General features: G+C 43.4%; 1 protein-coding gene across 1 annotated transcript; it reads right to left on the bottom strand.

Moving 5' to 3' along the window:
• Positions 1-213: 213 nt before the first annotated feature.
• On the bottom strand, positions 214-12,062 carry CDO1 (cysteine dioxygenase type 1). The gene is made up of 5 exons (XM_055301471.1): positions 11,687-12,062; positions 8,656-8,733; positions 6,990-7,144; positions 1,938-2,107; positions 214-991 (listed from the first exon to the last, which is right to left on the bottom strand). Exons 1-5 carry the CDS (start codon positions 11,854-11,856, stop codon positions 962-964), a joined length of 603 nt encoding a protein of 200 aa, XP_055157446.1. The 5' UTR covers positions 11,857-12,062; the 3' UTR covers positions 214-961.
• Between the last annotated feature and the right edge of the window lie 4,547 nt (positions 12,063-16,609).

Genomic DNA, 16,609 nt, shown 5'->3' with positions numbered 1-16,609 from the left:
CCACACCAGAGCCAGAGGCCCTTCACTTGGTACCTCTGGCCACTTAGTGAACATACGTGAAACACAAAACAGTAAGCTGCTTTGAATGCCTTTTTTTTGGCTCTCTCACCACCTTACCTCATAAAAGCATCTTTCACAGCGCTTTTGCTGTTCCATCTAAATCTAAGGAAGTATGAGTTACATGAAATTCTCAAACAGCAAGACAACTTTGAATTGTATTCAAATCCAGTTTTATTAAAATCATTTGGCAATTTTAGTGGCAGTACAGTCTTCCACCATGACCACTGGACATATTAGATAGGAGGAGTATCTGGTTTTGGTTTGGCATGGGTTTAGGGGTGCAGGTACTGTTTCTAATTCTTCCACCCTCCCTTTTATTATCAAGTGGCAAAAGTGCCTTAAGTTTCTCTGCCTACAGTATCCTGCTACTTATAGGACAGGAATTTGTCAAGTAAGACTGAAAAAATAAATTCCATAGATTCACAAAATTCTCTGCAGATATGAAGAACATACAAAGGATACTAGTGACACCCACATTTAGTCCTCCAAGTAACAAGGCAAGCATCTGACATCTGGGGTTTCTTGTTTTGGTTTATTGCTAATTACAATTCAGAGACCAAAGGGTTTCCAAAAGCTCTAAAAATCTTCACTGATATTCCCCCATATGGTTCCATTGAATTTAGAGGAGAAAACCAGGAGAGTGCTTGAATTGGCCTTGAAAATTCTGAGCCCATTTTTCCTTTACTGGGATTTTTCTTCTGCAATAGCTTGGGGCACTATTGCTTGCTCAATGCTTTACAATTAGCATCTGCCTTTCAAGAGATCTAAATATTGGCTTCATAACTATTACTGGACAGCAGATGGTAGAGGCTGTTCCTATCCAGGGCAAAACTTTTTTTTTTAATTTTTTTTTTTTTTTTTAGCAGACCTTAAGCTAAAACCTTAAAGGATCTGATGCTCCTTAGTTGTTCTCCAGTGATCCTGAAGCTGTCTGTAAGAAAGAAAGAAAGTTGTGTAAGCATCTTTACACGAGAACTTTCAGCTGGTTCCTAAGGCGTCCTGCTTTTCTAGAAGTGTATGAAAATTTGGCTTTGGCAGAGGAGCCCAGTGTTTTTGTTCCAGTGATAAGACTATCTCTTGGGGATCAGAATGCAGAGAACGAGGCAGGGCAATCACCTGAGAAAATTCTGCCCCTGCTTCCCTCTGAGGCAGTACTTTCTTAAGATTTGTGAGGATAGTTTCAGTATCAGTGGACACCCATTGTCTATTCCTGGATATTCTCATTATTAATTTGAGACTGTTCCCCTTAACGGCCAGTTTATTTCACTAGAGGGAGAAGACTGGCCCTACCATAACAGTGTTGTCTGCCTAATTATTTTCAGGAGGAAACTCTTATTCCTCTAGTGGGGGAACATGTTATCAGAGTCTATTCGCATTGATTTGTGGTCTAAACAGTATCACTACTCCCAGAAAAAGCAACTTGGCAATCAAAACAGGCAAGTGTATTTATATCCTCAGAAAAGGGCCTTGACTTTGCAAAGGTTAACTATGCAAGTGGTTTGTGTTGTTCCAGTCACTCAGGCCTAAGAATATTAAGTCACGGCAGCAGCAGTTACATAAAATAATATAGTTTTAATTCTTATTAAATGAAGAAACATTTTCTTTTGGATGAGCATAACATTTTTAAGTTTCTCAAATAATTCTTAGCGTCTAATTTATGTTTTTAAAAAAGGTCAATTGAAATTATCATCGCCAAAATTAAAGAATTAGGATATAAGGGTCCCTCTCTCATGTTAAGGTTTTTCTCTCATTCTTCATTTCAAGAATACTTACAATGAGACATTCGAACAATATCTGGAACAAAAAAAGCAATGCATATAGTGTCATGTTGCCAACCCACAAAGCACTTAATCCTAGGAGAGGGGAATCATACTTACAAATGGAGTCCTGATTCCAAATTTGCTATGGAATGTCATGGTGACTTTGTTTTTATGTCCTGTTCTTTGATCAAAGGCATGGCATGTATCAAAAGGTGGGCTGTACAAGTGAAGGCTCACGGCAGGTTCTGTATGGCTAATGTTCTCTACTCGATGTAAGCCAATGGAATCTAGACAATACCCAAGAAGGAAAAGTGGAGAAAGGGGCTTAGATGATGGGTATAGGTAAAAATTTTGTCAACCACCTGAGATCATCAATCAATCGGATAGAGACAGAAATTACTTTGGAGTGACTTTCCAGTGAAAGACAGTAAGCAATATGTACTCGACTCTTTCCCAAACCCTCATCAATCAATCGGATAGAGACAGAAATTACTTTGGAGTGACTTTCCAGTGAAAGACAGTAAGCAATATGTACTCGACTCTTTCCCAAAACCCAAATGATTTTTACCCTAGTAAAATCATTTTTAAAAGGCATCAACCCAGGCACCTGGGTAGCTCAGTGGTTGAGCGTCTGCCTTTGGCTCAGGTCAGATCCTGGTGTCCTGGGATCAAGTCCTGCATCAGGCTCCTTGCAGGGAGCCTGCTTCTCCCTCTGCCTATCTCTCTCCCCCTTTCTGTGTATTTCATGAATAAGTGAATAAAATCTTAAAAAGAAAAAAAAAAGGCATCAACCCACAAAGACAAAAAAAAAAAAAAGGAAAAGAGAAAATATCAATACAAGTTTGAGAGTTTGTAAGTACATGAATAGTTTTGCCAAGGATAGAAAGCTAAATCCTTAGCTACCCAGGGGAAAGCCAAAAATTAACCTTTTATCTTGACATGATACATATGTGTACACACACACACAGATCTGAACAGCTCAGGGATTGGCAGTAAAACTACTTCTGGAAGTGAGGGTGAAGATGGGGCTAAAAATCCAAGAACTGGTTGAAAGCCAGGCTCAAATTCCTTTTACCATTTCTTTCCCTCATTCCCCAGAGTACATGTCTGAGATCTATATTCTAGAAAGAATACAATACACGAGCTCAGGACTGGCAGATACCAGGCGAAAAACTGGTGACATGAGTCAACATTTACTTATTGAATGGTAGAATCCCTGCTTTCTTTTCCACCTAGCTGCCAGCATACTACCAGACAGGATTTTCTTTCCCCTCGGACAGGAGATGGGAAACAGCTTCTCAGGGAATCTGATGAGTTCCAGGACAAAGCTCTTAAAGATAGCACCATTGGCTGTTCCTCAAGGAAAAATGTCTGCCAGATCATCCCAGAGTGAAATCCAGTTGACACACACCATCCATATGTTCAGAGCCACCAGTTAACTTTTTTTTGTCTCTAGTTTTCAAATATTAGCCTACAGCCAAGTTCACTAGACATTGGGGGAAGTATTAAATGTGGGGGTTGGGGCAACACCCCAAAATGCAGACACTTGAAACAGACACTTCTCAGGAGGAGACTAAAAAAAAACAAACAAAAACCCCCAAATAGAAAGGTTGGAAGAAAAACTGAGGAAGCTGGAAAAGACTCCAATAACAAAGGGACAAAAACAGAAAATAGGAAAGGAAAAAAAAATCAGACAACTAGTCCAGGTGGTTTCATATCTGAGCACTAAGAGATTCAGAAACAGAACCAAACCAAACAAAACAAAACAAAAATCCCAAAGAAATACCTTGAGAGTATTTTCTTGAATAGAAGGATACAGATTTCCAGAATAAAGAACCCACAGACTACCCAGCACCATGAATGAGAGTCATGAATCAAGGTACAGGACTGTAATGCAGAGAAATGCAGTTAGAAAAGATAACTAAAAGGGGACATTCCAAAGTTTCAAGAAAGAAAAAATAATTTCATAGAAAGATTTGAGAATCAGAATGGTACCAGGCTTTCAGAAAGAGGATTGGAAAAGAAAAGTCAAGGGGTTACCTTCATAGCTCTGAGAGCAGATCTGAGGTCCTAATTCCACATCCAGCTAATTTTTAGATATATGAGGTCTCAAAAACTTACTGTTCATGAACCCTGTCTCAAAGCCAGTGAAGATATTTTCCACCAAAAAAGAGTAGGAACCAGGAAGGAAGCAGACAAGAGATGAGGAAATAAGATCAGTAATGGGAGGGAGCAAAGGGAAAGCCTGCATGATGTGAGGGAACCCCAGGATAGCAGGTGAGCCCTGACTGAGAGCCTGACCAATTCACAATGAAGCAAGTCTAAGGGCCCTGGGGGAGGGGGAGAAGGAAAGACAAAATACTCAAAACTACGTGAAGAAATTTATAGTTAGGAGAGAATCTGAGGAATAATCAAGAAAGGAATTCAGTGAAATTAGTGCAGTTAATGTAGGCACCAAATTAGGATTTATGCTTTATGATCTGGCTCCATGAGCTTGCATGAGAGAATAGTGAAGCCTAGAGCAGAAGACAGGTTCTGTCTCAGCTATAGTTAGACCACCTTCCAACAAGTCACAACTTCTGGGATCCTTAGCAGTTTTCCTCATTTCCAAAAATGGGACGTAATTCTCAGTTATGCAGACTCTGATTCCATAGCTTACTTACTGCTCATCATAGACTGGCCTTAAGCACAATTTTGAGCCTAAGTTCCACCTTCTTAAGAACTGACTGCCTTTATACAAATTATTTGTTTCTCCGATTGCCAGCACATACACTACCCAATGCATGCTGCACAATCCTGCCAGCACAGACCCCACAAAACCTAGTCACCATCCTTTAGAGAAGCCCCTGAAACTCTTGTCTGAAATCTGCTCTTAATAATCCCAGCATCCATCCATCTGTCCATCCATGCAGCCATTTGTTCATTTGTCTTTGCCTCCATTTCTTTTATGCCCATGGTGTACCATCTTTCACAATAACCTTGGACCTTTCTTGGTGATGCTCATGGATGCCAGTTTGGTCCAGGCATGTCTACCATTTGCCTTTACGTTAGGTAATTTGGTCTCCTTGTCCCAATTATCTTTTTTCTTCCACTCTATGTTGCACACTGCTATGGGATCCATCAAGATACTCCCAATAAAATTCTACGGACCAAAGCAAGTTCTTACCTTCAGCTGGTTTTGGAGTCCCAGGCCCTGATCTCACTTCACTATTCTACTAACTCGTGTCCAAGCCCATTCTCCCTTCTCTCCAGCCAACTACTGAACATTTTTCATTCTTTGCAAGGATTGTGCCTTCCCTTCCCTCATGCTCTTCCCTGCACTCGAAACGTCCCTCCTACTGATCCCTATCCATCTGCACTCTTCTTGCATCCGTAAAAATCTACAGTTGAACTTTTGAGGCTTTTGATCTTACAGGCAATTAGTCTACAGAAATATTTAGCTTATCCTACCCGACATTTTGCTGATTGGCAAAATCCACATTCTCCCCCAGCTCCCCCACCCCACCCCAATCAGAATTTCTCACTTCAATGGAAAAAAGAAATTTGAGCACTGTGGCTGGAACTGAGTGGCCATTGCTGCCCCTTAGACAGTGTGGCTTGCACACAGCAGTCCCTGCAGCCTTATTCCTGGCCTGAATTTCTCAATTGCCTTACCTGCTTGGCTCCTGTAGGTTCTGCACGGACGACTCTTGAGAAAAGCTTACCTGTTCTTTAAGACCCAATTTAGTTTCATAAAGATTCTGGGCCTCTAGCAGAAAGCAATTATTCTGGAATTGGCCTTATTGAGAGTGATACAGGCAACAAAACTGTTCTTAGAAATTTGGTGTGTCTAACATATATACAGCAACTTTCAAATAAATGCTTTCTGCCACATAAGAAACAAATACTTTTTTGTTTTGTCAATGGAGGAAGAAGCCTTGCCATACTATCTGACCTTTGTAAATGCCTTGCATTCTTTTCTTTTATTTTGTTTTATTTTATTTAGTTTAGAGAAAGAGAGTGAGAGAGAACACAAGCAGGGAGAGGGCAGAGAGAGGGAGAAGCAGACTCTCCGCTGAGCAGGGAGCCCCATGTAGGGCTCCATCTCAGGACCCTGGGATCATGACCTAAGTGGAAGGCAGACACTTAACTGAATAAGCCACCCAGGTACCCCAGTGCCTTGCATTCTTAAACTCATAAACAAATTTAGGACAAGTATCAAAACTAATAAGGGACTTTAAGATCTAAGAAGAAAGTTGCAGGACCAGAAAAAAAAAACTCTCTGTAATATTTTATATTACATCAGAGGGATGGCATCCCAATTAAGGGTATGGGCTTTGGAACCAAATGGCTTGATTTCAAATCCTGACTGGCAATTAAAAGCTGCGTGACCTCAGATGTGTTATTCTTCTGGTGTGTTGGCAATCTCTTTTATAAATGGGAATCAAAAATGATCTATAATCTTTAACAGGCTTTTTGGAAAGTTATTCTCCCTTTTAGAAATGCAGATGTTAATCACAGCCTCTTTTGAAAAGCATCTGGCTCTCCCATATTACATTTAGGAAAAAGAATGAATTCTTGGTAGGGGATCTATAAGTCACTGCTAAACAATGGGCTCTCTAAAGATTCTCTTGAGAATATTCTTTTAGGTATGCTGTGTGCATTTTATAAAAACAGGGACCAGCTACAATTCTTAACCACTTCCAGAACATTTCCTTACATTTTTTAACACAAAGACTAGTATTTCCAACCTGACTTCACTCCCTTATTAAAAGGATCCACTTTTGGGGTGCCTGGCTGGCTCAGTCAGTAGAGTATGCAACTCGACCTCCGGGTTATAGGTTCGAGCCCCAGGTTGGCTGTAGAGATCACTCAAAAATAAAAGCTTTAAAGAAATAAAAATAAAATAATCTACTTTTGTAAATTTATATTCAATGCTAACTGTCCTCAGACTTGGCAGGAAATGACTTTTCAGTGCATGCCAACCAATGTGCATGCATTTTGAGTGATTCTAATTCAGACGCAAAGGTTTAAAAAAACAAAACCCATTGCTTTAGATCATTTTCCAAGTATCTGAAATCATGACTCCATGAACCAAATTCTGCTGGACATATAAATATGCAAGCAGTATTTCAAATGGGAGTTCAAGGCTTTTCCCACTTGCCCTAAGAAAATGGTATTCCATGTTACCGTTGATGTAGGCACACTGGTTTTCTCTCAAGGTTCTTTCAGACTTCTTGATCATCTCATTGGATTTTTTGTCAGGCCAGGCAAATAATGTCTCCTTTAGATTTCCCTGCAGCATCTTCAGAAAGCAGTGGGAATCCGTGTGATCATGGATACTGCTATATATACACAAAAGACAATTCAGCTCAGTGGACAGCCCAGTACTCAGAGCTCAGTAACACTCTGCCCAGACCTCACTACCGCTGCATACTGTCCAGAGGACTTGTAAACGTCATCAGTTTGTAATTAACATTGTTCAGGGCAACATATAAAATACCAGGTCTTCCATATCAATGCATATACATGGTGCAATTTTGGTGCATAACTGGAGTACAGTTCATTTTTAAAAATTGGGTTGTAAAAAAAAAGTCATGTTGTAACGCTACTTTGGTAACAAACACAAAACCAGCAACCTTCTTGTCTTTTGCAAGACACAGCTTTGAATAGCTCAATTAAGCTGGGCTATAACTGGATTATAAAACAGCAGAGAAATTTTAGAAAGGATAAAGATAATCATCTCTAATAATTGCATCACACATGTAAGATCACACTTAACATATAGTGGGTTTTTGTTTCCCCTGCAGGCCTTTTCTCTCTTTTCTTTCCTTTGGGGGACAAAAGGTAGGTGTATGTGTGTTAGCATCCAAGAGTTGTACTGTAATCTTGTTAACATTTTGTAGATTTAGAGTACTCCACCTGTGATTAACTCCCAAGAATAGTGGGAGAAAGATAGTACACTGGATTTGCAGAAAACATTTATTTATGGAATCTTAGAGTAAATGGTATAAAAGGTGTGAACCTGTATATGTTATTAGCATTTATCTTCTACGTTGAATGCATAAAACCTTAAGAACTCATCTTCTAAATCCACAGAGCCTAGTTTTACTCTTGACATGATCTGTTCTCAAATAATATTGAAAATGAACAAAAACACTACCATTCCATATGAGTAAATAAAGTCCTCTATAGACCTAACTACCTCCAAATCTGATAAATTCGGGTTTCCTCTCTCCCATCAAAAATGGGTCTGCAAGTACTGCTTTTACCACTCTCAAAAGCCTGAGAAGGATCACAGATAACAATACTCACAAGTTTGTGAACTTAGGATAAATTAAGGAACCAAGTTTCAAAGAACTGGTATTAGTTTAAGTTGCCTTATCCTCTACATAAAAAATTGAAGAGAAAATTAAAAAAGTAAAAGTCAGTTAACAATAAACTTGAAATAGCAAGAAATTTTCTGAATTTGTGAATTGCTTTTCTGGTTCCAAATGAGCACACTTTGGTCTTTGGTCCTGCAATTGTTTACAGACTTCAAAGCACCACAAAGGTCAAATTTTAGCAAAATTCCACATACATTTAGCTCCACAGAAGACAGAAAATGATTAAGTTAAACTGGCTACTTACCTCCTTTGATTTACTACTCATTTGTGGGGCTGGGTTTGATGTACATGGTATATGCCTAAACTCTTAAACTAATTCCCATGAGAACTTTTGTTGGAACATTTTGAACAAATAACTGTAACATGAAATTTGTTAATGCTCCCAAGACCTGTAGCCATTCTGGCACTGAACTTTCCTTATGCTGGAATAGATCATCTAATAAGTATCTGCAAATGAATAATTGTATTACCTGCCATGTCCTTCACCCCAACATAGAATCATTAGATTAAATTTTCCATTTCCTTCATCCACAAGATTTCGAGTATACCTGAAAGGAAGGTATTCAGAGATTTGAATCTGGTTGACGAAATATGCATTAGGAAAAAGAACTATGTCACAAAGCATGGTTCGTTTACAAATGTTAACATTTCTCCCTCTAAACAACTTTCAATGTGGTTTTCTAATTAGAAAAATCCAACACAAATGGTAACAATTTTTCACAGTTAATTATGGACACTTGGATTTTGTATCACGTTTATAGCTGCTGCATTTTAATTAGTGGCACAAAAAGGGGAACAGGAAAAAAAGGAAATTCCTTGATTCTCTACGTGACAGCCTCAAACTGATAAAAAGTACGTTTCTTACAGAGGTATTTGCAAAGTTCACTACTGCTCTAGGCAAGAATGTTGCTGTTGTTTTTTCCCTCCTCCCTGTAGCTAAAGCTAAATCAAAACATAAGAAACAAGGTTTCATTAAATAGCTGTTTCTAGAATTCTCAGTTTTTGCTATAGCCTAGACACAAACTACATTTGAAAGCATACATATTGAAAATTCCTCCACAAACAGGGTGGGAGTTAAGTAAAAACAAAGGAAATGTCTTAAGGAAAGTAAATAATACTCTAAACCTTTTCCAGGAGTAATTGGCCAAAATAAAATAAAATAAAATAAAATAAAATAAAATAAAATAAAATCCCAAATCAAAATAACCACAGAAAAAACAAACCTACTTTTAAAGTTTCTATTAGTCAAAGAGATACTATCCATACCACCTAATTAACAAAGCTTGATAACTATGACATCTGTTTAGGTTTTTTAGGACGAGGAATCTTTATCCCATATTTGGGGGAGTGTTTGATCACATGGTCATCTGGTCATTTATGTTCTGAGTGCCCCTTCCTCCCCTTGCCTCCCCAGGCAGGAGGCCAGGTGCTGGCAGAGCAGGAGCCCTGAGAGAGTTGATTAATAAGTGCTTTTTAGATGTCAGTCATCATTACTTTGTAGCTCTTTCTGAGGGGGTGTGCACAGAGCCTTTAATTCCCCATAAACTCCACTCTGGTATGAGGATACTCTTCTTCCCTCTACCAGTCTTAGAGCCTTAGGGTCGCCCTTCTTGCCTTTCTCTGCCCCCCCCCCCCCAAATTTACTGTCTGGCTCACACTGGAACATACTCTGCCTTGGTTTTTCTGCACTGGCTTTCCCAAGGTCAGAGATCAGAATCCTCTGCAGTGCGACAACACCAATTGCATGTAAAAAATTCTATCAGGATGATTTCTGCTCTCCTATGCTCTCCCTCCACATTCCCCCCCCCCCCCAACACCCAGGACTGCATCATTATCTGCATTAGTTGCATGTCCGGACACCTGTATAAATAGATCAACAGAAATCCTTCCATGTCAAGTGACTTGGAACTTGTCACTCAAGATGAATTCAAAGCCCCTGGAAATGCCGCTGTTCTTCTAGCCCACCATGGTTGATGAAGTCCACCTGAACAATGATCTATCTGGGCCAAGAGCAAACTGTTCTACACCATGTGTCGGCTGGAAGTTTAGTGGTTGTTTATAGTGAGGGCTTAGAATGACCATGCTCATTTGCTCATCCTGGAGCGGGACCTGATAGAAGTTTGACCTGGTGCAGGTAATCCAACCTTTTCATTGCCTAACATTCCTCATCTGGCGGTGGTCGGTGGGTAAGGAACTGTACCTATCTCACAGAACTGTCAATGAGTTGCTACACCAGTAAAGTGACTGGATGGGTACTGGGCCCCTAATAAGCCCTCACTTGAAGCTAGTGGCAACATTAACAAGTGGGCTCTGGTAGCTTTATTGGCAGCCCCAGAAGGACAGGAACCAAAGGAATTTCCTGGAGCCCACTTGCCAGTGGGAGATGGGATCTTAAGCAGGCTTCACTTGTTAATCTCAAATCTTGAAACACAAATGAAACTGCCCTTGTCGACAAATACACCGCCTATGTTTAAGTGAGGTGACTAACCCCAACTGCTCCCAAGGAAAACAATCTCTGCTTATTCTTATCTTCCGAGTGCTGCCCTTCGTAGGAAACAGCCTCACCCTTGGGGGGGGGGGGGGGAAATCAAGTTTTACTCCTGTCGCTAGAGGATGGGTAGAGAGATTCGTTTTTTACTTATATCACCAAGGCAGAGCCTCAAAGGACCATCTCACTCCAGCACATGTGGGAAGCAGCGGTCTTCAATTTACATTCCAGAGCCTCAGAACCGAGGACAGGAGGAAGCATATTGCTTGGGGGCTGAAAGGGAACCCGGTCTTTAACTCACAACCGTGACAGCGAGTTGGAATAAACCCGCAGTCCAGGAAGTTCAATGGGTTTGGGAGGCTCAGTTTAAGCCGAAAACAACAACAAAAATCAAAAATCAAAAAACGCCAGCAGCTGACAACCCTACGATGCTATTTTATATTGGCAAAAATGCCTGTTGGCAGGTGCCCGCCGCAGGCGACCGATGGATGGAGAGCTAGGGGGCTTGTGTCCTCCACCGCCACCCCCTTTTTTCCGGAGGGCTGGTGGAGCGCTCTCCGGGCAGCACGCTCGTCAGTCCCGGCGCTCAGTGCCCCGGGGGCGGCGGGCCGGGGGGAGGGAGCCTGAGCGCGCGGGGCCCCCGGGGTCACCCCGCACTGCCGCGCCCCCGGAGACCGACCGCGCCGGCGAGAGGAGCCTCCGTTGGTCCCGAGGCCACGAGGAGGAGCGGGGGTCTGGAAGCGTTCGGGTGGACGGGAGAGAAGAGCACGAAACGCTTTGCAGCCGAGCGCTGGCCTCGGCACCCGGAGCCTCCCGCAGCCTCCGGCCAGGCCAGGATGACCCACCTCGGGGCCGCGGGGCCGGGGCTGCGGGCGCGGCGGGCGCTCCCGGGGGACCGGGGGCAGACTCCTCCTCCCCACGCCCGCTGCTCCTGCGGTCCCGAGCCCGCGCCGTCGGCAGGGCTTCGGGGACCCGCGCCCCGGCTCCGGCGGCCGCGGCGAGGGCGCGCTCACCTGTACTGGTCGAACTTGGCGTACGCGGCCCACTCGGCGGGGTCGCTGTCGTAGGCTTCCAGGACCGCCTGCACCTCCTCTACGTTCACCTCCTCGCCGGCGAAGAGCTGGTGCAGGATGCGGATCAGCTCCGCCAGGGTCCGCGGCTTCAGCACCTCGGTCTGCTCCATCCCCGCGGAGCTGGCGGCGCGCGCGGCTCTGCGGGGCGGGAGCTGAGCGCAGCGGGGCCGGGCGGCGAGGGGTCCCGGCTGCCCGCGGACGGGCGCGCACACACCGGAGCCCCCGAGCGCTCGAGTGCCGCAGGCCCGAAGCGCCCCCGGCCGTGCCCCAGCGGCGAGGCGGCGCGCGCGCGGACGGGCACCGACTTGGCTGGGCTCGGCGGCCCCGGCCCCTTTTAAGCTCTCGGAGGCAGCGGGACTGTACCAACGGCCCGCGGAGGGTGGGGAGAGGCGGGGAGCGACCCGGGAACGGCGGCGGAGGCGGCGGGAGCGTGCGGACAAGGTCCAGGCTCGCCGCCCCGGGTCCCCCCGCACCGCGGCGCGCCCGGGAACGCCTGCGGCCGCGGCCCCGCCTGCCGGGGGCTCCGCGCCCTGTCTCCCCCCGCTCGCCGCGGCGGGTGGTGTCTGCCCTTGCCAGCCCCTCTCCCCGCGCCCCTCCCGCCCCCGCCGCGGTTAGCCACGCGAGGACGCCGGCCCGAGGAGTCCGGGGCTGGGGGGCGGGGCGGGGCGGGGCGGGCGCTGAGGAGGGAGCCGGGGAGGGAGCCGGGGAGCGAGCCGGGGAGGAAGGCGGCTTCCTTCCAAAGAGAGCAGGGGAGTGGTGCAGAGCTCGCAGAGGCTGGGGATGGAGCCTACTACCCGGCTGGAGAGCTACTGTTTCCTCGATTGAAACTACTCACAGCAGGCTCCAGCCTGGCTGGGGGTGGGGGTGGGGGGAAGTGGAAGTCTTTCTTGAAAAAAAATTTTTTTTAATGTAAAAAATTTCAAAACAAAATGTACTGTACTGAACAAGCATTTTCACAAAGGACACTCGGGTCTCGAGCAGGACTAGTGAGACGAGGGAAGGCCAGGTACCCGCTCTTTGAATTTAAAATCAAACATTTCCTTTAAAATAGCATATTCGGTGCAAAGACCTGTTGTAGCATTAATGTCCCCTAAAGCAATACTTTAAAGCGTTTTAATTAGACTATCAAGATCAAATCGAGGCGTGTACTTGAAGGAGCCTATTGGTTAGGGAAACGCATTTCTAGGTCTACGCCGAGCAGGGCACTCAGCACGAACCCTTCGTGAACAACACAAATTGTGAATGAAAATGTGTGAGGGACAGAAGAAATGCAAGTATGGATTCACTCTTATTGTAAATGAACCCAGGGAATAATTCGAATTCAGGGTTATTAAAGGCCTGAATTTTTGAAAGACGGGTCTTTCCCTGCTCCCCTCAGCCCATTTTGCTTCAATGTATGTGTCTGTATATTTAACCAAGCCCACCCAAGCGCCCCAATGTGTCTATATGTTTAAATCCTAAATTCATATTTTAAACATCCGTTTAAACATCACACTGTATTCTAACGTGTCAAATCAATCACCATTGTGCAGAAGGAGGTAGAAAGCAAGCACTCCAGAAGCCAACCTTTTTTTTTTTTTGATTTTTTATTTATCTAAAATAGTCACACACACACACACACACACACACACACACAGAGAAAGAGAGAAGCAGGCTCCATGCACCTGAAGCCCGACGTGGGATTCGATCCCGGGTCTCCAGGATCGTGCCCTGGGCCAAAGGCAGGCGCCAAACCGCTGCGCCACCCAGGGATCCCCAACCTTTTGTGATATATGTTGTTGTGAGGTGGTTAATTGTACTAGTCTGGGACAGAGTACTTTGTATGCTTTTGTTTACTTGAAAAAAAATTTTTTTGTTCTTGTGTTTTCTAATTGAGTCTCTTAATTATTCCATTTCAGCTCTCCTAATCTAGACTTTCACTGGCTCTTCTTGACTCTCAAAGACTTGAGGAATCTTACCTAGTATACCCATATTCACACAGTTCTATTAATTGCCTCTCTTCTCTAAATCTTCCCAGAAACAATTTCATTGGTCATTACTATGTAGATGCCTCCCACATCTCCCTAATTTTACACACTGAGAGCAATCTCTAACATCCTTTGGCACCCAAACTGGAACATATTTGAAACTCCCTTCAAGCATTCTTTTCAACTCCTGGAGGTTCTATTTCTGCAGGGAGGCTATGGAGTCTCAAAAACCACACCCACCACTGCCTCCTTTCATCGCTTCATTCTCAAACCCTTCTACCAAATGCCAAACTTTGTACCTCTGTATCTTTTATGATTGCCTGCTTTTCTATACCTATTGCCACTACACTTGCTCAAGCCTCTATTTTGGCTGGATTACTGTAAACTTCCTAACTGGATTCCTTGGTTGCAGTGCCCACCCCCGTGCCCTCCCCGCCCCAGGTGAACCCTTTATTCACAACCACTAGATTTATTATCCTAAGGCATCAACTAATGATATCGTTTCCTAGTCAGATAACTTTCAATAACTCTTATTTCCAACACACAAGGTTTGTCAGTCTGGCATTCAAAGTTCTCCATCTTTGGGTTCTAAATTAGTTTTTTCATCTTTCACCTTTTGCCATTCTTGGTTTTTATTTTTGTTTTCCAAATGTTATGTTCCAGCAAAATGGGATTATGATACTTTCTTGACCTTACCCAATTCATTCTTTTGCTTAAGCTTTTTATTGTGACTAGATTCTAGAAGGCTATTTCCATACATCCAAATCTTACTTTAAGGTCTTAGCTCAAATGTTTTTCTCTCAAATGAGCTGTATCTCCCCCTGAACTGGGGCGGGAATCAGAATCCTTCTTAGGGCACTTACTATGGCAGAACAAGTATTGCAGTTGCTTGTGTGAATCATCTTGACACAGAGAACCTTTAGGACAGGCTCTGCTTATGTTTTATATCTCCCAGTGCCCAACACACAGTGCCTTGTGTATGCATGAATGGCAAAGTTGGGAAAAACGGAGGTAATTGGCTAGAGTAATCCAATTGCTAGGTTTTCTTTAGGGATCCTGGGGTAGTGAGTTCAAATCCAGAAGACTTCTCTCAATTGTTTTTGGTTTCTGTGCAAAGAATACCTGAATTCTTCCCAGAACAGTTGCACTACTGAAAAGGAGGAGGAAGAGGGAGAAGAAATTAGAAGAGGAAAATGATGGACAATTCAGAGTCTATTAACATAAGCAGAATACCTATGTTAGACCCAGAGGTAGTAGCTCCACTCTATTCTGTACTGCCCAGGGCAATGACTATCACATTTTCAGACACTGACATAGGGTAGATATCCACAGGAGGGAACAAGAATTACTGAAGGTCTAGAAAAATGGTCTATCCATCCATTGAACACATTTTAAGAAGCATGTGCTATATATATGCCAAGCACTCTTCTCAAAACTAAGTCTCTGTCCTTACAGGGCTTATGCTCTAATGAGGTGTGGGGTGCAGGGAGGAAGGTAGACACGCCAACAAATATTACAGTATGCGGGGAGAAGTGGACACGTAATGTACACAAATATATAATGGAGACAGCAGAAGCTGGGTCAAGGGGTGATGAGAAATTGTCATGTTAGAGGAGTTCAGGGGAACACTTCCCTGATGAAATGTTATTTCAGCAGGGACTGAAGGACCTTAGCATGACTTGTAGCTGTCTGGGATAAGTTTCCGGGTAGAGGAAACACTTAAGTGCAAAAACCCTTGGAGGAAACAAGTATTTGGTGAATATGGATGTGGGCGGCAGGGTGTGGAGGTAGGGACTACAAATCACATAGGACTTCACACAACAATGGAAATCATTCAGGGATTTTGGCCAGAGAGCAAGCACATCAAGGGAATCCAAATAGTTGGCTGCTAACAACAATCTGAGGGAGAGATAATGGTGGCTTTGGCCAGAAGAGGGGAAGGAGAGGGGAGAAATGATTGCTTTCCTAACATGTTTTGAAAGTAAAGCCGTCAGGATTTGCAGATTTGGAGACGGGCTGTTAGAGAGGAATCAAGAATGAGTCACAACAACTGCAATAACATCTGCCACTGACTAAGGGAAGATTTAGAGGGTCTGGGGTTTGGAATGAGGAAAAGATAAGCTTTAAAGATCGAGATAACTAGAACGGGAACAAACAGTAAATAGTTGGAAGTAGCAAGGAGAAAAGGAAGACCAGACCACTGGAAGACAGTTGTATAAGGACTAGACCATTCAAAATGGATAGGGCCTTTTTCATGGAGATCACTACAAGTCATCAATATATAGTCTGAATCCCCTATGAGGACACAGACTGTGGATTTATTCTTCTAACTTGAGAATCCGCCCACACTCAAACATACATATTTTTTTTCACTAATATTATGTAAGAAAACAGAGGTAACTCTAGTATCTGGTACCAAAACTTTTTGCTTTCCATTATTTCTAAAAGTCAAGTTAAAAAATTCAAAACTTCAATTTAAATCCAAAAATCTGCCTAATTAGAACAAAGGTGCTGAGAATAGCAATTTTGTCTCATTCCAAAGCTGAGAGCATAACAGACACTTAGTATGTGAATGAAAAAATGGAAGGTACAAATAAAAGTTGCCTCAAGGCTTTTGATAGGTTTTGTCTAACTGTCCCCTGAAGATTAGTGTCCATTCACGTTCCAAGCACCACGAATATGACAGGACTTAATTCCCCACAACTCTGCCCATACTGACAGGTAAAGTGCTTTCCATGACTGCTATTGTGATAGGTGACAATTAGCATCTCATAGTTTTTATTTGTATAACGGGGTTCTGCACTTGTTGCACTTTTTTAGCCATCTGTATTTTAAAATTTTTCAAATTTTAATTTCATATAGTTAAGTGTTATGTTAGTTTCAGGTGTACCATATA

This window comes from Nyctereutes procyonoides, unplaced genomic scaffold, assembly GCF_905146905.1.
Source record: "Nyctereutes procyonoides isolate TBG_1078 unplaced genomic scaffold, NYPRO_anot_genome, whole genome shotgun sequence".
NCBI classification, from domain to species: domain Eukaryota; kingdom Metazoa; phylum Chordata; class Mammalia; order Carnivora; family Canidae; genus Nyctereutes; species Nyctereutes procyonoides.
Note: the sequence above shows the minus strand (reverse complement) of the source record. Positions and strands in the feature narration are given on the sequence as shown.